Raw genomic sequence first — 25179 nt, 5'->3', positions numbered from 1 at the left:
TCCCTGGGTCAGGGTTAGGTTCACTGAGCTGATATCATGGTATAGTCAAAGCGCACTATACTGTATGTGACACAAAACACAGATTCAAACTAATTAATATGGCTATATCAGTAGGAGCACTAAATTGCTAAATAAGCTATTACGAAAAAAAAAACCACTAGTTTATTTTAACACGTATATCTCAAGTTATTTTAAACAAACACTGATAACCAATATTATAACTTTTAGTATATAAAACTATTGTGTGCATGGTTGTTTCTCCTGTCGCCAATGCTTTTATTAAAAAAAGACGACTAGTTAGATTATTATGTAAATAATAACTATGCAATTTTAACCAAATGAGAACTATCAGTGTTAAATGTTGTTTTTACATTCATAAAATTATTAAATTCAAAGATTATACTTTTCAGAAAAAGTCAATATGGAACTGTAAATCAATCGCGCTGTTTCACACGAGAGTTTGTTTGAAGACCCTATACTGGACCATACCATCTTACACCTATCAGGAGTATTTTAATTACAAGATATTTGTTGGGAATGTGCAATCGTTTGGTTAATATATATATATATATATTAAATCCTTATTTTGTATTTTTTTTGTTTATTTTGTTGAATTCCTTTAACTTACTAATTTCCCTGACTGCGCCGTAAAGTGGTTTATTCCACGTAGCTTCCTTCCGGATAATAACAGTCCTCACATGGTGTGCTGAGGAGCCAGTGCAGGGGCTGTATGTCTTGTCCATAACTCGTTTGAAATCAACAGGGCTTTGAAATATCTCGTTTGATGTGAAATAGGAAGATGGGAAAGAAGAAAAGTGGAGGCGGTGGCGCTGGGTTAGGCAGAGCCTTAATGAAAGACAGACAACTGGCTGGTCGAGGCAACAGAGGAGATTCCTGGGTACCTACTTTTATTGTATAAGTAATTTAATACATTATATCGCAGGGTGCTTGATTTGAAGAGTTTACTAGTAGTACAAGAAATACTATGTCGATCTACTGTGTGTGTGTATTGTATAGAGAGAGGCAAAAGTTACAAATCAATCCTATCAATCCTCGTAACAGCTCCACACCAGTGAACTGAATGATGGGTATGACTGGGGTCGACTCAACCTGCAGTCCGTCACAGAGCAGACTTCCCTGGATGAGTTCCTGGCCACCGCAGAGCTAGCTGGGACCGAGTTCGTGGCTGGTGAGGAGTTATATGTGTAGCTAAAATAAGGCTGCATTCCCATCAAACTATATTTGTAAAGCACTGGACTTTAGCAGCAAGCATTGATAACCCTTAACTAAACTGTTCTTTCTTTCTTGATTATGCTAAGTTTGATGCGGGTTTGGAGAGCTGTGTTCTGTATGAGTTATACTTCAGTCCTTGGTCAACAGGTGTCAGAGCTGAATTGAATGATGTGTTCAGAGCTGCTTGTCTGACTGCTGGATTTCACTTTTTCAGAGAAGCTCAATATCAAGTTTGTTCCTGCTGAGGCCAGAACAGGCTTGCTGACCACAGAAGAGAGCAAAAGGATTAAGAAACTTCATGAAGAGCACAAGCAGTTCCTCCGTATACCTCGCAGGTAAAGCTGAAAGAACAGTCTCAAGAAACAATCCACACTTGAGAGTGATTGCATTAGATGTATAAGCATATAGACTTAGTCAGGATGTGAACACCGGAAATGAACACTTTGCACAATAATCATCCAGGAAAATAAATATATAATTAAAGTCCCTTCCGCTTCAGTCATCAGTGGATGCTCTCTGTTGCTTCCTTTCCAGACCGTACTGGGATGAAGGCACGAGTGCAGAGGCTCTGCAGCTGGCGGAGAGAGACAGCTTTCTGGAGTGGAGACGAGAGCTAGCGCAGTGAGTACCTCTAGCCTTCTAGGACCCTCCGTTCATGCGTAATGGAGGTGTTATTTAATCTTCCTGCTGAGTACTTTCACTGTTCATTTCAACTCTAAGGAAAGCCCTGTTAGTGACTTAGTGAAGGCCAAAGTCCCAGATTCATATTTGGAATAAAATAAAATGCTACAAACACCTTGATTTTTTTTCTAGTCTTGTTGAATGAGTTAATTCAGTTAGTGTACTACTTAGTGAGATTTATATTTAAATAAAAAAATAACTAAATTTAGTTTGTTGTGCTAAGCAAGAGACACTGCCCTTCTCCTATAATTAACTTCAGGATTTCCCACCTTGCTATTCAGGCCAGGCTGTAACATGATTACAAACGTATCAATTTGTTTGGTTGGAGTTGTTAAGAAAAGACTTAATACAGTTTGGTAGTTAAGAAACCCACTGTAGGGCAGGTTTTGAAATTATGAACTGAATTTCATAGAGATAACTGTCAGGTGATCGAAATGGAAAACTTTGATAGTATAGTTTGTTGCATAACAGTGTCAAACAGAAATGCATTAAACTTGAGTGCTTAGTGTTTTTAATGACTTTTTCCACGTTTTAACCAGGCTCTACTGATAAAAGAAATGGAAAGCAAATAAAATAATGTAATTAGTGGTTTGGAATTAATTGGCTTTTTTTATGTTGTATTCATAGTGTTACTGTTATTTCAGTTTAGTCTAAAACATGAGGTACATGCTATAATTTATGGCTCTTTAGAAATTAAACATCAGAAGGCATGGAGCCTATTCAACAGTGCTTGTTCTTTAGGCTTGAAGAGGAGCAGAAATTGATTCTCACACCTTTCGAGCGGAATCTTGACTTCTGGCGTCAGCTGTGGAGAGTCATCGAGCGGAGGTACAGTGTGGGCTACGTGCAGTCTTCCTAGTCTTTAATCTGCTTCATTGTCAATGACCTTGTGGGCCTGCCTGTAAATGTGCAAAGTGAAGCGCGCTTACCTTTGATATAAAATCAATCAATTTTGAAATAGATCTCTGCTGTTTTTCAGTACTGTATTACTAAACTTTATTAACTGATCGATTGTCAATGCAAAACATTATCCTGTTAATTGTGCTCCCGGAACAAACACTTTTTTAGTATTGCACTTGATTGAGTGAATACATTTTTTTGTGTATACATTTACATTTTTCTTCCAGCAAAAAGGACGTCAACATTCCCTTTTTCTTGGCACGATCTCGTTTACTTCCTGAAATTGATGTGTATGAAATTAATGGCATATCGTTTGGTTTTCCAGTGATATTGTAGTTCAGATTGTTGATGGACGAAACCCCTTGCTGTTCCGATGCCTTGACCTAGTGAGTATTCACAGAGACTCTCCACTATAAAATAATAACACATATTCTCTAAACCTAATTCCAACATCAAGTGTATGCAATCTTGCCAGCCTGGGTGTATTTGCTGTTTTTAGTTTCTTGCATTGTGAGTAACCCATTTTTGTTGCTTTGTCTTGCCTCCTTGCAGGAGAAGTATGTGAAGGAGGTTTCCAAGGAGAAGGAGAACATGGTGCTGGTTAACAAGGCAGACCTGCTGACTAGGCCGCAGCGCAGGGCCTGGGCACGGCACTTCGAGAGAGAGGGCATCCGGGCTGTGTTCTGGTCCGCTCTGGCAGAAGCCAACAGGCTAGAGGCAGAAGAAAAGGTACATCATGCACAAAATATATAGACACGATTTACAAGAAGAAAGCACAGCACGGAAGTAAATTCACTGTCAGAAAATGGCTTTAATGTTTATTTGAAATCCCATAATATTTTATATATATGTGGAAGAGAGGGCTCAAATATTTCAAATGTAATGCTAATTCGCACAGGGAGAGGAGCCTGCTGCTGTTGAGGAGGAGCACAGTGATGGCGAGGGAGACTGGATGGAGGAAGAAATGATTAGTAATGAAGTGGAGGTCGAGGAGGGGGAGGATAGGTTTGAAGACTGTGTGGAGGAGGGAGCCTGGCAGACCTGCTCTGAAGACTCAGACGACTCCGAGCAGGACGGGGCGGCCGCGTCCTCCTGCAGAAAGGCCATCCACAACTCCAGCCGCCTGCTGTCCAAAGATGAACTGCTGGAGATCTTCAAATTGGCACACACAGGGACCTGCATCAAAGAGGGGCAGATCACCGTGGGCTTGGTGAGCAAAAACACAGAAAGAGCAATCAATTTTTTGCATGTTTTTTTTATTTTTTTTTATTACTTCTACTACTACAACATACTTTTTTTAAATATATATAGTTCTCCTGATATTTCTTCTTTCTCCCCTCTATTCACAATAAATAGTATGAAATGACTCTGGGTCTGTGAAATCAGCCGCATGCTCAGTTCTTTGCACTCTTACCCTGATCTCAATTCTTTTGTTTATCACTATGAATAGGTGGGATATCCTAATGTTGGGAAGAGTTCAACAATCAACACTATTCTACGAAATAAGAAAGTTTCAGTTTCAGCAACTCCTGGACATACAAAGCATTTCCAGGTAATCCAGTTGTGTCTGATAAAAAAAAAAAAAAGTGATGTTTACAGTACTGGCATCCAATAAGCCAATTAATATTTTTTAATTGATGGAAATTAAATGTTTGTCCATAAAGACTAGCGCTAATAACAGGCTTCTGAAAAATATATTGTTAACTATAGGTTATGTGTTTGTAATTAATTTTGTTGTTCACATCCTGGTGTTGTGTTTCAGACTCTGTTTGTGGAGCCCGGCTTGTGTCTGTGTGACTGTCCTGGTCTGGTCATGCCCTCTTTTGTGTCCACCAAAGCAGAGATGATCTGCTCTGGGATCCTGCCTATTGACCAAATGAGAGATCATGTGCCATCTATATCTCTAATATCCTTTCATGTGAAACTGGTAATATTGACTGTGCTGGAGACTACAAATACCCCCTGTGGAAGGAAAGTTAGAAATTCTTTTCTAATACCTGTTTTTCTCTGTTGTATACTTAAGAAAGATAAGGTCAAGCTAGAAGGTCAGGCCAGAAGGAAGCTTGATTTCGGTTTATTTACGATGAGAATCTTGGAGGCAATGTCAAACATTATGATTTAAGTGCCTGCTCCCTAATCCATGTGTTGATCTGTGAACTCCTATAATGATATATATTCTGCTTAGCTAACTTTTAAGATAACATAGTAATGACTTTCTGATTATAACCAGATCTTTGATTTCTGTGTATAAAAGCTCTGACTGTTAAAATGAAGGCAGAGCGACTTTGGGATCTTCTTGATTCACTGTTCCTCTCCACGCTGCGTGTATTAAAGGCATTGCAACTAACGTTCCAACCTGATTGAAGATGATTGTTCTTCCACACCCCAGCACTCACCTTTACTGTAGTGATTTTTTCTTTTGATGCTATATCCACATTTCAGGTCCTAAATTAGTGTATTAAAAATGTACTTATCAAATATGGGAACCAGGCAAGAATAAATTATTCAAAACGGGGATTATTTAGTTTGTAGCTGCAGCATCATATGTTTTCTGTGGTTTAGAGAGAGTTTTAACTTGGGTAATGTTTGTTACAAGACTTTAACTGTGCTAAGTGTGTCAGCATATTCCCCGCCATGTACTTGAAGCCACCTACGGGATCAACATCATCCGGCCTCGTGAGGATGAGGACCCCGACCGGCCGCCCACGGCTGAGGAGCTGCTCGCGGCTTACGGCTGTAAGAATTCAACTTGCTAACTTAATGATACATTAGGCTCAACATGTCAAACTCACTGCTTTATCAAAGCTGTTAGCTCAAGTGTCACTTTTGTTTCATATTTTCTTGCAGTGAATCAAACCATTTAAAGCTTAAGTAAAAGAAGGGATAACTTGAAAGGGGATATTTCACAATTAACTTCATTAACAGTATCTGTGTGATGCGAGTTTTTTGTTTAAGTAAACCTGGTAATTGTCCTGCAGTCTACTAACAATTGACTCCCTTTCAGATATGAGAGGATTTATGACAGCCCACGGACAGCCGGATCAGCCAAGATCAGCGCGCTACATTCTTAAGGATTACGTCAGTGTAAGTTGCCTTCTTTTAACATATGAGGGTGCACACCATCAGTGTTTTGAACAATTAGAAAGTTGTATTCATGAGGTGGTTGTGCATGCTGAGACTGAAGTGTTTTTTTGGCCATTAAGTGGTGTTAATTCTACATGATAAAAATAGAGATGGGACTTTTTCATTGTTTTTTTCAGGGAAAGCTTTTGTACTGCCATCCTCCTCCCCACATAAATGCCAGGGACTTTCAGCCTCAACACAAAAGCTTTGAAAAGCAGGAAGCAGATAAGGGTCAGGGCTCATCAAGGACAGGAAACAGGCAGAAAATCAGGAGGATTGAGAACGTGGTGGATAAAAATTTCTTCCACCAGGTGAGAACTTTCTCTTCTCGCATCATGCTGTTATTTGTGTGTGGAAGAAGCTTTGTTCTTTTTAGAGAGCATAATTTTTGAAGTCTTCCGTTTTTCCAGTTTTAAATTGGGGGGTACCCAGTAGTATTGGACTTGATGATTGGCTCATTGTCTAAACCATATCCTGAGGTTGAGTGATATGTTTGTGATCTGTTGCAGGAGAATGTGCGTGCACTGACCAAAGGAGTTCAGTCTGTAATGGGTTACAAATTAGGCAGCCTCCCACCTGCACCGGGAACCACAGCAACAGCAGAAGAGACCGTAGGGAAACCCTGGAAGAAACACGGCAACAGAAACAAGAAAGAAAAGGTTCGCAGGCTCACCAAACACCTGGATGCCTAACTTTGAACTGTACCTGGTGCTGGGCTACTTAACTGTTGCTGGCTAGACAGTTAAACTTAAAGATCTCTAAAAGCAATATCTTTCATTGGGAATTTAAAATCAGGAACACTTCAATTCAATTTGAAGCATTTTATATTAAGATTTGTTAAGCTATTGAAGGTTAACTGGCTACCTATACAAAATAGTGTTAATCCATACCGTTGTTATAAAAAAAATGTACCTTAGGGTATTAGTTTTCTAATTTTTATTTTATTGTTTATCAATATGGCTTACATCAAAGACCATTTACTCTTTATAACTGAAAAAAAACAAGCCCATCTATAAGAAAATATTTCAGAGAATCTTATACTTACGTATGTTTTTAAAAAATATATTTATATGTTTAAATACATATATAAATATGTGAAAATGTATAGTTGACAAAATGGTTTTGGAAAGATTTCTAAGATGCTGTCACTTTCAAAGGACGGTAACAGTTGAAATCTTGGCACACGTGTCCCACGCCTTCGAGACGACCACAGTGCAGTCCTGTGGAGGCCAATAAATCACAATTATGAGATTAAATTGGCGGCTCAGAGGTCTAATACTGTTTTTATAAGGAAAGGTGGTGCGCATATGGAAATAGATTAAGCCTCTGTGAAGGAGCTTATCAAGATGAGGTGGGAGTTCAGGAAAGCGTGCCTCTAAGATGCAGCCCTGAGGATGTCCTGCATGAGGCTGCGGGTCCAGACAGGCAGGGCCCCGGACTCCTGGCTCTGTGATTGCAGTGGTCAGCACTCCGCACACCAGGGGCCGGCCAGCTGAAGTTTCCCATTAGCAAATGAATGAATGAATGAATGAACTTTAAAGCCCAAACTAACTTCATTTGTATGTACTGTTAACTTATACATTAGTAGGGAAAGGTCTTTTTTTTTTTTTTTTTTTTTTTCTTTTGCTGAAATTCTAAATCAATTAAAATAAGTTCTAAAGATGCAATTCTCCATTATTTAGTTGCATTGTTTTACAGTATCTAATCATCTATATATCCAGGGTCTCAATCTATCTTACTCTGTTTCTTATTGGGTTTAATAGGCTTGAATAATTATAATTTAGTTTAAGGATAATTAAATTGATGGTGTATTTATAAATAACTTAAATCTTACTTTATTGTAACTGGGCTACCAGTGACCTCTAGTGGAGATGTTTTTCAACACAACTTTAACACAATATACAGTACAGATTGGTTTATCAAGGGTTCTGCGACATGAATTTTACCCCACAAAATATATATCTTCTACAACCAATCATTTTCTGCTCTGAAAGGCTGACATATTTTTATGATATATGTCAGATAATGTTATTGAGGTAGAACTGTGGAGTATGTATTCTTCTCATTTACAATAAAGGCAGATACTTGAAGGAGTATAAGCATTAGAATAGCTCTGCAAGGCTGGAAATAGGGTTCTTGAGAGTCGATGCCAATGGGACTGAGTTTACAAATGTCCTTTCTCTGTACACGTCCTTGAAGTAAAAAAAAAATATATATATGATATATATATATATATATATATATATATATATAATACGTAATTGCTGAAGCACTATTCAACTTGATTGAGCTGACCCAGTTTTTCTTTTGAGGGAGCTTTATATATATATATATATATATATATATATATATATATATATATATATATATATATATATATATATATATATATATATTATACACAAACACAGATGTTACAGTGTTGTCCATAGAAACGTTCCCTTGACCTACTATCTGCTGGAGCTGTAGGCTTGTATTTTCTTTGTTCGTGCTGAAGCTCAGAAGTGTACAGACACTGAAAACAGAGCAAAGCAAAACTGAATACAGGGTCCTATCTCTTTATTTTATATTTCAGGAAGTGGTTAAATTGAAAGCTAGACATGAAAGGTAAGACTCCAATGAAGAATAGTGAGACAAGCTATTGTAAATACACTATATAACACTTCAAAAAAGAAAATGTAAGGTATTGACCAGCACTGCAATTTTATTAGCAATGCATCGCTAAATGCAACAAAGAAATTAAATGATCCTAAAATTGGAAGCTGTAGGCATTCAGGGTAATGTAAGTAGATGAATTATGAACTGGCTGATGTATAGGAAACAGAGGGTGTCGATTATATGAGTTGCTTCTAACTGGAGTGAGGTTGTTAGTGGAGTTCCACAGGGATCAGTATTAGGGCCTTTGCTTTTTCTAATCTATATTAATGATCTGGACTCTGGGAGAGTTAGCAAACTTGTCAAATTGGCAGATGATACTAAAGTAGGTGGCTCAGCAGATACAATCTCAGCAGCACAGGCTATTCAAAGGGACTTAGATAATATTGAGTTGTGGGCCGACACCTGGCAGATGAAATTCAATGTGGACAAGTGCAAGGTAATACATGCAGGTAACAAAAATGTCCACTATAATTACACTATGGGAGGAATAGAACTGGAAGAAGTAACGCATGAGAAAGTCCACGTAGACTCCTAGATCTTTCTCCAACCAAACAATGTGGGGAAGCAATAAAAAAGGCAAACATAATGTTATGGTATATTGTCAAAAGTGTAGAATTTAAAACAAGGTCAGTAATGTTCAGAAAATGCACTAGTTAGAGCTCATCTGGATACTGTGTACAGTTCTGGGCTCCACACTTCAAGAAAGATATCGCTGCTCTATAGGAAGTTCAGAGGAGAGCAACCAGACTTATTCCAGGTCTGAAGGGAATGTCCTACTGAGAGACTGAGGGAACTGAACCTTTTCACCCTAGAACTATGTGGGGACTTGATTCAAGTCTTCAAAATCATGAAAGGCATCGACCACATCAAACCAGAGGAGCTTTTCCAGATCAGCATGGACACACGGACCTGGGGACACAAATGGAAATTGGGCATCAAGGCATTCAAGACGGGAAACAGGAGACACTTCTTCACACAGAGAGTCGTCACAATCTGAATAAACTCCCCAGCGATGTGGTTGAAGCTCAAAATTTGGGAACATTTAAAAACAGACTGGATAGGATCCTTGGATCTCTTAGATACAAATGGACACCAAATGAGCATGATGGGTCGAATGGCCTCCTCTCGTTTGTAAACCATGTTCTTATGTAAATAAAGGTTAATGCTTATTTCAAAGGAATGTATTATAACATTTTAGTACTGTGATCTTTGCTCTACCCAGACCCATGATTGAAGAGTATTAATTAAATGTTAGAAAATCAGTCCCTATGTTCTTCGTTCTGAAGTAGTTTATCTAATGAAGTCTCTACAGCAATGCACTGAAGACCCATGCTGCTTATATCCTAACAATAATGGGACTGTTATCTGCAACTTGATCCTTATTGAATTCCCAGGGATGTTGGAAGCTATGAATGCCCTCTTAGTCTTGACTCCAGTGATGCGGTAAGCGTAATGCAGTATTGTATGAACAAATAAAATGCTATCCTTTCTCTACTAAGAAAGCACCACAGAATGCTAATCTCAAATGTATCCATTCTATTAAATATATGGCTCCTTATACAATACAAGCTTTGGCACATACCATGTTTGCTAACAGCAACACTTTGATTTGACTGACCTTTACATTACATTTATACTAAAGTTAGATCTCATATGCAATTGATTTCCAGATGTGTCCTATGTGACAATTTGTCTATATTTTCTTTTAAAAGACATATGACTGAAAAAAATCTATTTAAAAAAATCTATCTAAAAGCTATTTCAAGATCATGATTAGTTAAGCTGTAGAAGGAATGCCATATACATTGTGTTGTACAACAGGTCTATACAAACACGCTACAATCCATTCTTATTATGCTTCGTATGAATAATAATTATTATCATTATTATCCAATGAATATAGAGAGAGGACGTTAGGAAAGTTGTATTTTGTAAGCCTACATCCAGGGCTTTAGTTGGAGTAGAAGAATGTGATCCAGCTGGGAATTAACTGGTCTTTGCTCTGAGAAGGATCGTGTAGCGCAGATTCACGCAGATCTGCGCTGGTCCACCAATGGGATCGGCGGGATTCTGCAGATCTGCGCAGAACTTCGGGAACACGAACAAAGATCCTTTCACTACAGGTATACGTAGCCGGAGACGGCGACTGGAAAAATCAAATTATACATATCTGTACTTACCAATATGGTAACATTTGAAGTTAATGGTTTTTACTTTGCATGGCTACTCCATAACGTTTTTGTAAAGTTCAGGAGGTTTGTAAGAAATCATGCTGTATCCGGACGTTTCTCGCCGACATTGTTTCCCTGAGAGGCAGCGCTCGGCCCTCTCGTGTTTCCCTCCAACTGTCGCGCCTGCCTGCTTTCCCTCGTCATGGAGCGGAGCTGGTACGGGTACATTGGGCATTGTCAAAATATCATATTTTAAAGTAATACAGTGTAACATTTGTCAGTGCAATGAACAATGATTCGTGTGAGAGAATTCGCGGCGATACAACGGAATGAAACGGACGGATACAGTTTCTATTTCTCCACCTGCTTCGCCAATGAGGAGAAAGTTTGTGTCTCATTCGGACTCGGCTTGTTATCGGCGTTTCTATGGCTGATTGCACATTTGCTGTAAGTACTAATATATCCATCTGGAGTTTTTCATTTCATCTAATTGATGCATTTGTTTGATTCCTATTTTAGTACTGTACGAATATATTTATTAAAATAAAACAAAAAAACATCACTTTGTCATGTATTACCTTGTTAGCTTTTAAGCCTGAAAATGTTCGAAGGTAGGTTATTAACAATAGCCGTTGTGTATTTTTTTTTTACAATCTTTATTATATAATAATATAACCTAGTTTTCAGTTTGTTTATGATTTATTTATCTCTACCTGTATCTAATGCCTACTTGCAGTATGCTTCTGTAAAATGTACTTAACTACGTTTTCGTCAACGAAATAATGTGCTTGGAAAGCCATTTTAAAGCTGGATTATTGGTCCTGTGAGCATTATTTACTTACTATAGTTGTGGATGTCCTATTTAGGAGGGCTGAGAGGTTGCATCTCTTTCTGATACAATATTGAATAATTAATTAATTGAATCATTAACCTCACTTACTATACTTGTGTAATTTGGAATTTGTAAAATGTATTTTGAAATGCTATGTTTTAGTTGAATTTGTAATGATTGATGCCTTGTACTTACTGTATTTTTGCACTTATGTTGTAAGTCGCCCTGGATAAGGGCCAAGAAATAAAAATAATAACAATTAATTCAAGCTTTATTGGACTTTTAACCATTTTTACCCTACTGCCCGAAGAAAACCTTGATGATAATAAATAAATAAATACATGCATACATCCATACAAGTCCCTACCTTTGCTATTCATTATTGCCATTGAGATGTGTTACAAAACACAGTCTTATAATGGAAGTGCAGGGCATGTAGCATTATTTGGGAAAGTGAAGTTTTCACACTAAATTCTGTTTTTATTTTTATTTTTCTATGTTCTAGAATGAGGTACAGTTTGTACTATGATTATAGAGCTTCTTACATAATACTAATCTAAACCAAGGTTTAACAGTTGCTGTGTATCGGACTAAGATATAGTAATGGCCTTAGGTAAGGTTTCAATGTTATGTCAGGATTTGAGGAGATTAAATATAAGCTGTTGTAAAAGTGGGAAGAATATTTGAGTTTGCTAAAAAGTTTGTATCTTACTGAATAGTGTTCCTTTGGCCCAGGCTGGTGTTTTTGAGATGCAGAAAGAAGGACAGAGATTCTGGCAAAGCAGCCTTCTGTGCCTTCTGCTGCTTCCTTGGAAACACCATCAGTGCACTTGGGGCATCCTTATCAAACCAGCTCTCCATTCAGGTGAGGCACCGCAACTCGTGGAAAACATAAGGCTATGATTTCCAGCAAAGTTTAATTTATCAGCCTAACCCATTTTTCCCCCCTCTTTATTTCAACACCAGATATACATGGGAGCCTATATGGCTGCTCTGGATGTTACACATTTTGTTTTAATTATCTTCCCTGTCTGTCAATGGATCATGCAGACAAGAAGATCTGGTAAGTGTAAACTGGCAAAGCCATATTTTGAAAACGCAATACTGTGTGGCCCGGTGAGTGTATCGGCATTAGTACGCGAGAAAGTGTATTCCTCTTAAAAGATCTCAAGTGCTTATCTACCTGACTTCCTATTAGAGAAAGTAAAAAGCAAAACTCTCACAGGATGTAGGGTTAAATATACAGTGTGCACAAAGCTGTACTGAGCACTGTGGTGAGGGAAACCTGTAATGTTAATAAGATTACTCCATCTTTCCATCCTTTGTGCTTCCCCTCCCCCAAATCAAACTAAGATAACTCAAATTGCCCTGCCCTCCCATAATACTTAGCAGCCAGCACTCCCAAGTATGTCCATACCTTTGTCCTGGGAAAAGCGTCACCTATAGGGAGTGTTTCTTTTAAAAGTTGTTTTACAGTTGCTCAGTGATTAAACGCCTCTTCTCATCGTCCTATTCAAGCCTCCTTTTAACAGCCAGGCATGCATGTTGTTTCTACACACAAAAAAAGTTTCTTAATTGTTTTACATGTAGGGTTGAAAGAGACTGAGTTGTGAAGCAAAGGTAAATCTACACTGAAGAAAAATAAATGCAACATGCAACAATTTCAAAGGTTTTACTGAGTTACAGTTCGTATAGGGAAATTAGGCCCTAATCTATGGATTTTAAGTGTCAGGTTTTGAGGGAGCGTGCAGTTGGCTGCTGACTGTAGGAATGTCCACCAGAGCTGCAGTCAGGTCCAGACCGTGGTGAGGACGATGAGCCACAGATGAGCTTCCCATGTTTTACATGTTGTGTTTATATTTTTTTAATCTTTGGTTTTCAAGTGAGTGGTGACTGGTTGTGGGCAGGTATGCAGCATTTGTCTTAGTGTCGATAATATCTTTGCTGATTCAGGCAGAAGGAATAAGATGAGGAAGAGGAGGAGGCAGAGTTTTTTTGCTGTGTCTGGACCTCTGGCAGTGGGGGCAGGGTACTACATCTGGCAGACTCGCCACCTGCAATATGAGGATAAGGTTTACGTAGGACGAAATCTGCTTGGCATATTTTTGCAGGTCAGTCATTGAATCGTATTTTACTATTGAATTGTCTTTATATTTATATTTATATTTTTCAACAATACTATGAAGCAACTATCGGCAATATCACAACATTAAGAAAGAATAAGAGTTTCCACAGCTTGGCCATGGTGAGCAAATAAAGCATTCAAGGATTTATAATTCTAACAGGTTTCTTTTGTGGTCATCAACATCTCAAAGTGCTCTTCAAATTTCCCTCATTACGTGATCCAGAAACAGTTCAGTACAAGATTTGTTATAAAAAGAGCAAACAAGTAATGAAACTGCACTAGCAATCTAATGATAGCAATGATTAAGTTTTTATTTTTCTAGGATTTCAGCATTTCTAAAGATTTATAAAAAGTTAGGCAAATAAAAAAAAAAAATAGGTTGATGTACCAGTCTAGAAAAACGGCATTGAACAGAGAGATGCACAACAACAGGCTAAACTGAGGAGAACAAATGTCTTCTGTTCAGATTTTAAGCTTGGAGTGGAGCTCCTAACTAATTGGCAGAACTCAAATAAGCTTTTTTATATAGAGCACCAAATCTAGAACTAAAAGTCCAAATAAATGTACATTGTATGTCTTATATAAATGAATATTTCTGTATTTTGCAATTCCTGTACCCGTTCTCTCAATAGTGTGGGATCACATGCATTTGACTTTAATAGGATAACACTGAGATCCTAGGGTTTGCTTTGGGACTGGTGTCTGTAATCATCTGCTGGACATCCAAGTTGCCTCATTTCTGCATGGCAGTGAGTATCCCCCTCTTCTCGCATCTTACAATAATTTGCTTTTGGTAGTTTTAGACACAGGGTTAATTACAGAGCCATATAAATAACTGACGGTTTTTCATAACCACTGCAATTTATTCATCCTGCTTCTGTAGTTTTGAGGGTTTTGCTGTTGCTCTGTGTCTGTAATGATGTAACCTGCATAAACTAAAGGGAGCTAGGCAGACCATCAGACCATGGTTTGAGAACATCTGGTCTGGAGAATTTCAATCATTCATAGTGCCGACACTCTGTGATTTCATACATTTAGTAAGTGTTTAATAGACCTTTAGTTTATTTTTTGCTTTTGGTGGGGAAAAAAAAGACTCTTCACTGGGAAGGCTGTGTATCTTGAGACTTGCATTCATTTTTTCGTCCATGGTTTTGCATTGCTTGTCATGTCAGTGAATTGAAAACTTTTATTTTTCAATTGCTTTCAGTACAGGGGACAGGTGAGCTCTACAGCACTGGTCTACCCTCGAGTCGTCTGTATCTTGGCCAGTGTCTGCTACGCGTTAGCCATTGTGTTTCCGGACAGACGCCCGATGGCTGTCCTGAAAGCGTCACCTTGGCTACTGACGTGTCTGGGATCTGTGGCCTTGGACAGTGTTGTATCCTTCATAGTCCCTTTAAATGTTTTAATCCAACTTTACATGTCTTCTGATCATAAATATTTCTCTGGTGCTTTTATCTAAATTATATGTTCATCCCTGCATTTTTTAGGATATAGATTAATTTCCTTGTAACTGTTTGTTATGGACATCTATTGAGAAGAAATCTGTGTCCTAATAGATTCAGAGATTTGGTTCTGATACTCACCTGCTGTTGTTTCTAACTGTCTGCTCAAGGACTGTCTAGGCCCTTAACCTTAACTCCACAGATACTCCTGATATCCTGCTGTCAAAAGCCTGGCATGAACCAGCTAGCCCTGGAGAGCATTAACTCTGATACACAATCCCTCCTAGGATGCCCAGCAAAACAACACTCTCGCACTGTTGAACCACGCAAGAAAAAAACGGTAATCAAAAAAACTATTGTTCAATTCCTAAATGAGGGTTGTTTGTTTGTTCATCATTTTACATCCTGCTTATTTACTGTATTTGATAGCAGAAATGTTGTTCTGTTTTGTGACTTTGGAGACCTCTTTTTTATTCTAAGTGTAGCAGCTTTAGTAGAAGATCTTTGGAATAGCTGAAAGAAACTGTGTGTGTGGTGGTGAAACTAAGCACCCCCTTCACAAAGAGCAGACTGCAGATGTCTATAAAGACACGAGGAAACATGAGCACATGCACTTCACATAGTGACATGAAAGCCTTTGTAAAAAAAAAAAATAATAATAATAATAATAATACAAAAAATCCCATTGGACACAATATGAGGCCTAAATGCACCCTACTTGTTTGGGATCATTTTGCGAAGGACATTATGGTATCATTAAAGCAAGTTTCACAGTAAGATTTTAAAAGCTAAATATGGATATACCGTATACAAGTATCGATCACCCTTATTAAATCCTTTCGGTTAGATGTTTTTTTCATCAACCTTTATGCAGTCATTTGAGTAGAGCTATGATTGATTAATGTTTCTTAAAGTTTTTTCATTTCTTTGTAGGACTCTGACTGGGTTCCTCTCGTGATGGTTCCTAATAAGCGATCCCCTCATAAGATGGCTGATATAGGAAGCTACATGGATATTAACATTGAGCAGGTGCAAGAGGTGTGTATATATATGTATATGTGTATACAGTGAGGGAAAAAAGTATTTGATCCCCTGCTGATTTTGTACATTTGCCCACTGACAAAGAAATGATCAGTCTATAATTTTAATGGTAGGTGTATTTAAACAGTGAGAGACAGAATAACAACAACAAAAAATCCAGAAAAACGCATTTCAAAAAAGTTATACATTGATTTGCATGTTAATGAGGGAAATAAGTATTTGACCCCTTCGACTTAGTACTTGGTGGCAAAACCCTTGTTGGCAATCATAGAGGTCAGACGTTTCTTGTAGTTGGCCACCAGGTTTGCACACATCTCAGGAGGGATTTTGTCCCACTCCTCTTTGCAGATCCTCTCCAAGTCATTAAGGTTTCGAGGCTGACGTTTGCCAACTCGAACCTTCAGCTCCCTCCATAGATTTTCTATGGGATTAAGGTCTGGAGACTGGCTAGGCCACTCCAGGACCTTAATGTGCTTCTTCTTGAGCCACTCCTTTGTTGCCTTGGCTGTGTGTTTAGGGTCATTGTCAGGCTGGAATACCCATCCATGACCCATTTTCAATGCCCTGGCTGAGGGAAGGAGGTTCTCACCCAAGATTTGACGGTACATGGCCCCGTCCATCGTCCCTTTGATGCGGTGCAGTTGTCCTGTCCCCTTAGCAGAAAAACACCCCCAAGCATAATGTTTCCCCCTCCATGTTTGACGGTGGGGATGGTGTTCTTGGGGTCATTCCTCCACCTCCAAACACGGCGAGTTGAGTTGATGCCAAAGAGCTCGATTTTGGTCTCATCTGACCACAACACTTTCACCCAGTTCTCCTCTGAATCATTCAGATGTTCATTGGCATACTTCAGACGGGCCTGTACATGTGCTTTCTTGAGCAGGGGGACCTTGCGGGCGCTGCAGGATTTCAGTCATTCACGGCGTAGTGTGTTACCAATTGTTTTCTTGGTGACTATGGTCCCAGCTGCCTTGAGATCATTAACAAGATCCTCCCGTGTAGTTCTGGGCTGATTCCTCACCGTTCTCATGATCATTGAAACTCCACGAGGTGAGATCTTGCATGGAGCCCCAGACCGAGGGAGACTGGCGGTTATTTTGTGTTTCTTCCATTTGCGAATAATCGCACCAACTGTTGTCACCTTCTCACCAAGCTGCTTGGCGATGGTCTTGTAGCCCATTCCAGCCTTGTGTAGGTCTACAATCTTGTCCCTGACATCCTTGGACAGCTCTTTGGTCTTGGCCATGGTGGAGAGTTTGGAATCTGATTGATTGATTGCTTCTGTGGACAGGTGTCTTTTATACAGGTAACGAGCTGAGATTAGGAGCACTCCCTTTAAGAGAGTGCCCCTAATTTCAGCTCGTTACCTGTATAAAAGACACCTGGGAGCCAGAAATCTTGCTGATTGATAGGGGATCAAATACTTATTTCCCTCATTAACATGCAAATCAATTTATAACTTTTTTGAAATGCGTTTTTCTGGATTTTTTTGCTGTTATTCTGTCACTCACTGTTAAAATACACCTACCATTAAAATTATAGACTGATCATTTCTTTGTCAGTGGGCAAACGAATAAAATCAGCAGGGGATCAAATACTTTTTTCTCTCACTGTATATATATATATATATATATATATATATATACACTCACCTAAAGGATTATTAGGAACACCTGTTCAATTTCTCATTAATGCAATTATCTAACCAACCAATCACATGGCAGTTGCTTCAATGCATTTAGGGGTGTGGTCATGGTCAAGACAATCTCCTGAACTCCAAACTGAATGTCTGAATGGGAAAGAAAAGTGATTTAAGCAATTTTGAGCGTGGCATGGTTGTTGGTGCCAGACGGGCCGGTCTGAGTATTTCACAATCTGCTCAGTTACTGGGATTTTCACGCACAACCATTTCTAGGGTTTACAAAGAATGGTGTGAAAAGGGAAAAACATCCAGTATGCGGCAGTCCTGTGGGCGAAAATGCCTTGTTGATGCTAGAGGTCAGAGGAGAATGGGCCGACTGATTCAAGCTGATAGAAGAGCAACTTTGACTGAAATAACCACTCGTTACAACCGAGGTATGCAGCAAAGCATTTGTGAAGCCACAACACGTACAACCTTGAGGCGGATGGGCTACAACAGCAGAAGACCCCACCGGGTACCACTCATCTCCACTACAAATAGGAAAAAGAGGCTACAATTTGCACAAGCTCACCAAAATTGGACAGTTGAAGACTGGAAAAATGTTGCCTGGTCTGATGAGTCTCGATTTCTGTTGAGACATTCAGATGGTAGAGTCAGAATTTGGCGTAAACAGAATGAGAACATGGATCCATCATGCCTTGTTACCACTGTGCAGGCTGGTGGTGGTGGTGTAATGGTGTGGGGGATGTTTTCTTGGCACCCTTTAGGCCCCTTAGTGCCAATTGGGCATCGTTTAAATGCCACGGCCTACCTGAGCATTGTTTCTGACCATGTCCATCCCTTTATGACCACCATGTACCCATCCTATGATGGCTACTTCCAGCAGGATAATGCACCATGTCACAAAGGTCGAATCATTTCAAATTGGTTTCTTGAACATGACAATGAGTTCACTGTACTAAACTGGCCCCCACAGTCACCAGATCTCAACCCAATAGAGCATCTTTGGGATGTGGTGGAACGGGAGCTTCGTGCCCTGGATGTGCATCCCACAAATCTCCATCAACTGCAAGATGCTATCCTATCAATATGGGCCAACATTTCTAAAGAATGCTTTCAGCACCTTGTTGAATCAATGCCACGTAGAATTAAGGCAGTTCTGAAGGTGAAAGGGGGTCAAACACAGTATTAGTATGGTGTTCCTAATAATCCTTTAGGTGAGTGTATATATATAAATATATATATATATGACAGTACAGTAACATTTCTCAGAGTTTGGTTAACAGTAGGACATTGATAAGGATGAATGTATTGAAAGGATTAAATACTGATGAAAAAAGTACAAGAAAATCATAGTTTGAAGCTCTCAATTTTATTGAATATCTAACTGTATATTTTCCACTTTAGAAACCAGTCACAACAAAGCTTTTTCCGAGGTATCGATATGTGAATATGTTTTCCAGGTTAATTTTAAAGGCAAAAACATCTCACAAGAGAGGCCAACCGTGGGCAGTCTTCCAGCAGAGCGTTCCAGCAATGCTGACCCCCCGGCCCATGGCCCTGTGATGGTGATCCATGCTGCCCACCCCTGCTCGTCAGACGGCTCCACTGACTCCATGTCAGGCAGCTCCGAGCTCGAGGTTTCATGGCTTCTCCCTCTTTATTCCTTTTATGATGAACTCCAAGCTCCTTTATGAGTTTGTGTTTTGAATCAGTGAACTTTAGGCTTTACATTAGGTCACAACATTAAGATTATTCCCGTCCCTCAGGTTAATATTGACTAACAGCCCATGTGGAGCTGTCTAAAGACCATCTGGAGAGCTATTTCTTAAAGCTTGAAAGAGTTTTCTGTCAACTCTGTCTAGTCATAAATGCATTTGAACTTTTGTGAAGCAATGCAAATTAATGACAATAATTTGCCATTTGCCATAATCTGACATTTGCCAGTAGGTGGCGCTGTTTTACAACAAATAGATCCGTTATGTACACTGCTATTCTTTATAAATCAATATTCATTTGAACAGACAAAAACATTATGTAATGTTATGATAATTCCATTTGTTTTGCATTTAATGTTCATTGATTTATAATTAGTGAATAAGTCACAATGAGACTATTTACGATCTGAAATATATATTAAACTGTTTTATCTACTGTACTTCCACATTAAGTCTGTCCTCCTGACTTAATGATAGGGGTCACACACTCAGCTTAGACCCACTAAACCTTAGTTGACAGAAAACACCAAGAGAGAACCTTGTCTGTTTAGTGTTCTGCTGGGGGCTGTTTGTTAGTTCCCCGACCCAACGCTGAACTGGCCTTAACTGAACACAGCTGAGGAGTTTCTGATGGATTTTCTTAGGAAATCCCTTTGTATTGTTTTCAGATGTCGGACTGAACACTTGTTTTCGGTGGGGTGGGGGGGTAGGGGGTTCTATAGAGATTTGTTTAGCAACTCAATTGTTTGGCTGTTAAGGATCTGTGATTACAAAAGCAGGGCTGGGCATGTCTGCCTCGGATATGGTGAAAAATAGTCACAGTGTCTTTAGGGGATTCAGCATTTTGTGGTGCTATTTTGGGCATTGTTTACCGACCACTGCGTAATGTCAGCGCGACAACGAACAGATTGTGCCGACCTGCTGCACATCACACAAAAAACAAAAAAAGGCTTGTTGCACTTGACCAACATACTTTTCCTAGAAATATTGAGATATTTTCAATGACTGATTTCTGCTGAGTCAAGGTCTACTGGTTGGAGAACTGGCATTAAACCAAGTACAGAGGGTAGGCTTATTGACATACAAACAAGCAAGATGGACAGTTATTACAAACAAGAAATGAATGTAGAATTCAGTCCTCATTTTATAAGGGAAATTTAGGAAAGTAGCATCACTTGTGCCTAGCTATTAAGTAAATATTTCCTGAGCGAAAGCTTCTTGGAGTTTTCTGCTGTCCAGCATCTATCAATTGAGTATATAGTGAGAATTGCCAAATATATGTAGATGGAACATGAAGGAATCACTAAAATCACAAAATAAAATAACTAAATTCTGGCTACAAACTATACTTAAAGGGGAACTAGCACCAAAATGATTGGTTTATATGAACTTGTGCGTTAGAAATTAGTGTATAAGCAAAGGATCTGTGATTTTTTTCTGTTCTACACTGTAACAATGGTAACTTTTAAAATGTTCACTGGGACACTTTGAGATGGGACAGGATTTTAAAGTAGCCTTTAAATGGAAAGACATTAAGATTTATATCAGGCATTTTTTAAACTTGTCAGATTGAGTCCCGTTTCATTATAATAACTGCAATAAAGTCTATATGTGTTTGTCCGGTTATCACAGAGCCATATGACCACTGAAAAGTAGTTGCTGAGGAGAATACAAATCTTACACTTTTTAGATGTAGTGTGTTCTGCCCTCTGGTAAGTGTTGAAACATCACATCCTGGAAGACAGAAGGGCTATCCTTTGGGATATTTATAGTAGCCATGATTGTGATGAAAGTAATTATTTGGGATTTTAAAAGTTTCTAAAATTATAGAGTAGAACAGAAAAATCATAATCCTTTACACTTTAATTACTAACACGAGTATATAAAACCAATAATTTCAGTTTGTGTGCTACTTTAAAGGAATGGCCTTCACTACACTCCCTCAAATTGGAGTTTGTACATTCTCATCAATTAAGATTTACTTAAATTCATGGGATTAATCAAATATTAACTTGAACCAGTGACTGTAAAGTGCTGAAAACTTTTGGTGTTGATATTTAACTTGTGAAGAGTAGTAAAGATCCCAGGAAGCTGGAATCTGAAAATAAGGTTACAGGTCTATCTTTTAAGATTTAGGTTTATGTTTTAAGCTCATTGGTAAGAGTAATGTTATGCAATCTAGTCTATCTTGCGTAATCTCATTGTGTAAAGGTCTGCAATATCATTAGTCAGGAGTTTTTGCCACTTTTTTAAAACTTTAAGAGCAACAGAAGATAAATGAAACACTTTCACTTGTTTTTCTTTATTAACGATCTGTAAGGATTTCAGAAGGAAATGGATGCTTTTAAACTTTCTGAGAAACTGCTGTAATGTTGCCTTTTCTTTTCTGCAGTGGGACTTTGAAGATACAAACAGGCAGTGGCGCAAAGCCAGTAAAGCGCAGAAAGGCACTGAGTCTTTCCCTCTTCAGGACTGGACAACTGGGCCCATTTCCAAGCCTGCCAGCCAACCAGAATCTGATTTCTGGTTCTATGATAGTGATATCACAATGACTGAGGAGCGAGTCTCTGCCATTTTGGATGACTATGAGAAAGAGATTCAGAAACCGAAGAAATGAAAGACTGAATAAAGCATGTGCTTTGGGTTAACTGTTTAATATCTGCATAAACAACAGGCCATAGGGATGGAAGAAGACCAAGGTGTGCAAGCTGAGGCAGAACTATACACTTGGTTTAAGAGCTTATGAATGTGTTGGGGGGTTTGTTTATCCATTTCCTTGAATCTTAAGGAAAAGACCGTCATGGGCTTAATATTTACTTTTTTTATGGCTCAGATAATAAATTGGTCCCAGTCTTCAATGTATTTTTTCTCAGTGGGTCAGTTTGGATATATTTCATTCAGCCTGACTAGTCTCCATCAGATTACTGTCTTTACTTAATTTGATTTGACAGAGTCTGCACTGCAAGGATTGCTTGTAATTTATAGGCACTTTTTGTTTTATGTGGTAAAATTAGTATCTATTGAAAATGAAAATGAAAAACGCATGCTTATGAACAGTACAAAATACTTTTGCAGTTTTATTCCACATCATAATCGGCTTTTAAAGATGATGGATGTCCTCAGTATGAGTTGATCTGGAGACTGTGGACACTTGCTCCCTTGTATAGTGTATTACTTCTATAGTGTATACTTGTCTGTGTATTTTGGATATTTGTCAGATTCATTCAAATAAAATACAGGTTCATTTTTTGTTCCAATTACAAAGGCAAGGATGTATTACTAAAGGCTGCTCATCCGTGTTGCCATTTAGACTGGTTCATGTTCCTGTTTGCATGGTCCTTCTTGCCTTTAGTCCAACATTATTGTTGTAGTGTACATTAAATATTTGTTACAGTTTCTCCAATTTTAAAGGCATGTCTTCCTAGCAATGAATATTCTTTTGGTGCAGTTTTGGTGCAACCTCTTTGATTGCATTTTTTATTGCCGTTCTGTGATCTTTGGATAGTTGTTACTGGTTTACTATAAAGATGTTATTGAATTTACGCAATTTTTCAGCTGATTAATAATTTTGGCAACCGAAAACAAATCTGTTGAAATAGATTGTTTGGCTCTGGGGTATATAAGTTTCTCAAGAATATATACAGGATTTGGATAAGAATCAGACTTTAGCACTAAGATGTTGGGAAATTTCAATAAATAGATTAGGGTTTTTTAAGTTCTGTTTCTGATGCAGTAGACTAAATTAATCTTTTTAATTCATACTTTGCTTAATCAGACCTATTGGTCTATTGGTGGTTTACCATTCTAAAAAAGTTTGTTTACTTAAAGGGTTAAAGGTTTAATTAAATCAATGATTTGTTAACTTCAGGAATTATTGTAGTAAGTGATGTTAATTTCAAGTATAATAATTAATATATTAAGAGGGTAAGAAAATGAATCATACAATATTAGTATTTTTTACATTGGCATTTTGCATGGTTTTATTCACAGCGGTTTCTTGTGTCACAGTTTGTTAGTAGATTGCTGCAGTAGTCTGAAGATGTGCGTGTTAATTATGTCTAAAAATAAAAGTGTCTATTTTGGCGGTCTGATAATTATATTTTTATATTTCTATTGCTTTTTATATATATATTTTTTTTAAATATGGACTGTACTAAATAATAAAGACTATCAAAGATCTGGCATTAACTCACACTAATAGAGCTCATTCCATGGCCTATAGTACCAGAGGCTTACATGGTAATTTCCTTTATGCTATCAGTGAGGTTTGTTATCAAGTCTTTAGTCAAGGCTTGTGACTCAGACAGAAGCTGAAGCAGACTTGGCAGCACAGACATCTTTCCCTCAATAAATCTCTTTTAAAACTATATTTCTGCTGCATGGCTGGCCTTATTCTTATTTTAACTGATCAGCAGATATTGAACTTCCTTTACTCTGATATGTGGACAATATGACGATTAGAAGCACAATATAAAGGAAACTCTCTTCCCCAATTTCCTTGAATGGTGTATGTATATTTGTGTTTGTGTGTGTATGTATGTGTGTGTATATATTATATATTCAAAAGTTTGGGGTCACTTAGAAATTTCCCTGTTTTTGAAAGAAAGCACATTTTGTGTCTATTAAAATATCAAATTGATCAGAAATACAGTGTAGACATTGTTAATGTTGTAAATGACTATTTGATTTGTAATTGAATATCTACATAGGCGTACAGAGGCCCATTATTATTATTCTTTAGACTAGTTGAGTATCTGGAACATCAGCAATTGTGGGTTCGATTACAGGCTCAAAATGGCCAGAAACGAATAACTTTCTTCTGAAACTCATCAGTCTATTCTTGTTCTGAGAAATGAAGGCTATTCCATGGGAGAAATTGCAAAGAAACTGAAGATCTCGTACAACACTGTGCGCTGTTCTGTGAAGGGAGTAGTACACACTAGCTCTAACCAGAATAGAAAGAGGAGTGGGAGGCCCCGGTGCACAACTGAGAAAGAGGACAAATACATTTGAGTGTCTAGTCAACAGTGAAGAGACGACTCCAGGATGCTGACCTTCAAGGCAGAGTTGCAAAGAAAAAGCCATATCTCAGACTGGCCAATAAAAAAGAAAAGATTAAGATGGGCAACATCACAGACACTGGACAGAGGAAGATTGCAAAAAGTGTTATGGATAGATGAATCTAAGTTTGAGGTGTTCTGATCACATAGAACATTCGTGAGATGCAGACCAAATGAAAAAATGGTGGAGGAGTGCTTGACACCACCTGTCAATCATGGTGGAGGCAATGTGATGGTCTGGGGGTGCTTTGGTGGTGGTAAAGTGGGAGATTTGTACAGGGTAAAAGGGATCTTGAAGAAGGAAGGCTATCACTCCATTTTGCAACGCCATGCCATACCCTGTGGACGGCGCTTTGATTGGAGCCAATTTCCTCCTACAACAGGACAATGACCCAAAGCACAGCTCCAAACTATGCAAGAACTATTTAGGGAAGAAGCAGTCAGCTGGTATTCTGTTTATAATGGAGTGGCCAGCACAGTCACCGGATCTCAACCCTATTGAGCTGTTGTGGGAGCAGCTTGACCGTATGGTATATAAGAAGTGCCCATC

General features: G+C 38.4%; 2 protein-coding genes and 1 long non-coding RNA gene across 5 annotated transcripts; 2 read left to right on the top strand and 1 right to left on the bottom strand.

Annotated features, from left to right (window-relative positions):
• Positions 1 to 668: 668 nt before the first annotated feature.
• lsg1 (large 60S subunit nuclear export GTPase 1) lies at positions 669 to 7599 on the top strand. Its single transcript, XM_066709220.1, has 14 exons — positions 669 to 898; positions 1063 to 1189; positions 1448 to 1568; positions 1768 to 1854; positions 2656 to 2742; positions 3140 to 3200; positions 3367 to 3543; positions 3713 to 4024; positions 4265 to 4366; positions 4577 to 4719; positions 5426 to 5550; positions 5819 to 5898; positions 6075 to 6248; positions 6447 to 7599. Exons 1-14 carry the CDS (start codon positions 800 to 802, stop codon positions 6627 to 6629), a joined length of 1878 nt encoding a protein of 625 aa, XP_066565317.1. The 5' UTR covers positions 669 to 799; the 3' UTR covers positions 6630 to 7599.
• An 880-nt stretch (positions 7600 to 8479) lies between these two features.
• LOC136753256 (uncharacterized) lies at positions 8480 to 10907 on the bottom strand. The gene is made up of 2 exons (XR_010817409.1): positions 10776 to 10907; positions 8480 to 9504 (listed from the first exon to the last, which is right to left on the bottom strand). It is a non-coding gene; the product is annotated as an uncharacterized LOC136753256 (long non-coding RNA).
• Positions 10293 to 23938, top strand: tmem44 (transmembrane protein 44). 3 transcript variants are annotated; one of them, XM_066709216.1, is made up of 10 exons: positions 10293 to 11213; positions 12334 to 12463; positions 12565 to 12661; positions 13552 to 13709; positions 14386 to 14472; positions 14931 to 15101; positions 15371 to 15508; positions 16102 to 16206; positions 19315 to 19491; positions 21962 to 23938. In XM_066709216.1, exons 1-10 carry the CDS (start codon positions 11059 to 11061, stop codon positions 22184 to 22186), a joined length of 1443 nt encoding a protein of 480 aa, XP_066565313.1. In that variant the 5' UTR covers positions 10293 to 11058; the 3' UTR covers positions 22187 to 23938. The 3 variants fall into 3 exon arrangements, with proteins under 3 accessions (XP_066565313.1, XP_066565314.1, XP_066565316.1); XM_066709217.1 differs by lacking the exon at positions 19315 to 19491 and having other exon boundaries at positions 10296 to 11213; XM_066709219.1 differs by lacking the exons at positions 16102 to 16206; positions 19315 to 19491 and having other exon boundaries at positions 10296 to 11213.
• The last annotated feature ends 1241 nt before the right edge of the window (positions 23939 to 25179 follow it).

This window comes from Amia ocellicauda, chromosome 7 (assembly GCF_036373705.1).
Source record: "Amia ocellicauda isolate fAmiCal2 chromosome 7, fAmiCal2.hap1, whole genome shotgun sequence".
Taxonomy (NCBI): Eukaryota; Metazoa; Chordata; class Actinopteri; order Amiiformes; family Amiidae; genus Amia; species Amia ocellicauda.
Note: the sequence above shows the minus strand (reverse complement) of the source record. Positions and strands in the feature narration are given on the sequence as shown.

Excerpts from the sequence above, each read along its gene's own strand:
- lsg1 (XM_066709220.1), top strand. The coding sequence starts at position 800 with ATGGGAAAGAAGAAAAGTGGAGGCGGTGGCGCTGGGTTAGGCAGAGCC. Across the intron at positions 4,367-4,576 it reads GACATACAAAGCATTTCCAG|ACTCTGTTTGTGGAGCCCGG; the intron begins GTAATCCAGTTG and ends GTTGTGTTTCAG. Across the intron at positions 5,551-5,818 it reads GCTGCTCGCGGCTTACGGCT|ATATGAGAGGATTTATGACA; the intron begins GTAAGAATTCAA and ends ACTCCCTTTCAG.
- tmem44 (XM_066709216.1), top strand. The coding sequence starts at position 11,059 with ATGATTCGTGTGAGAGAATTCGCGGCGATACAACGGAATGAAACGGAC. Across the intron at positions 11,214-12,333 it reads TGGCTGATTGCACATTTGCT|GCTGGTGTTTTTGAGATGCA; the intron begins GTAAGTACTAAT and ends CCTTTGGCCCAG. Across the intron at positions 16,207-19,314 it reads ACATTGAGCAGGTGCAAGAG|GTTAATTTTAAAGGCAAAAA; the intron begins GTGTGTATATAT and ends TATGTTTTCCAG.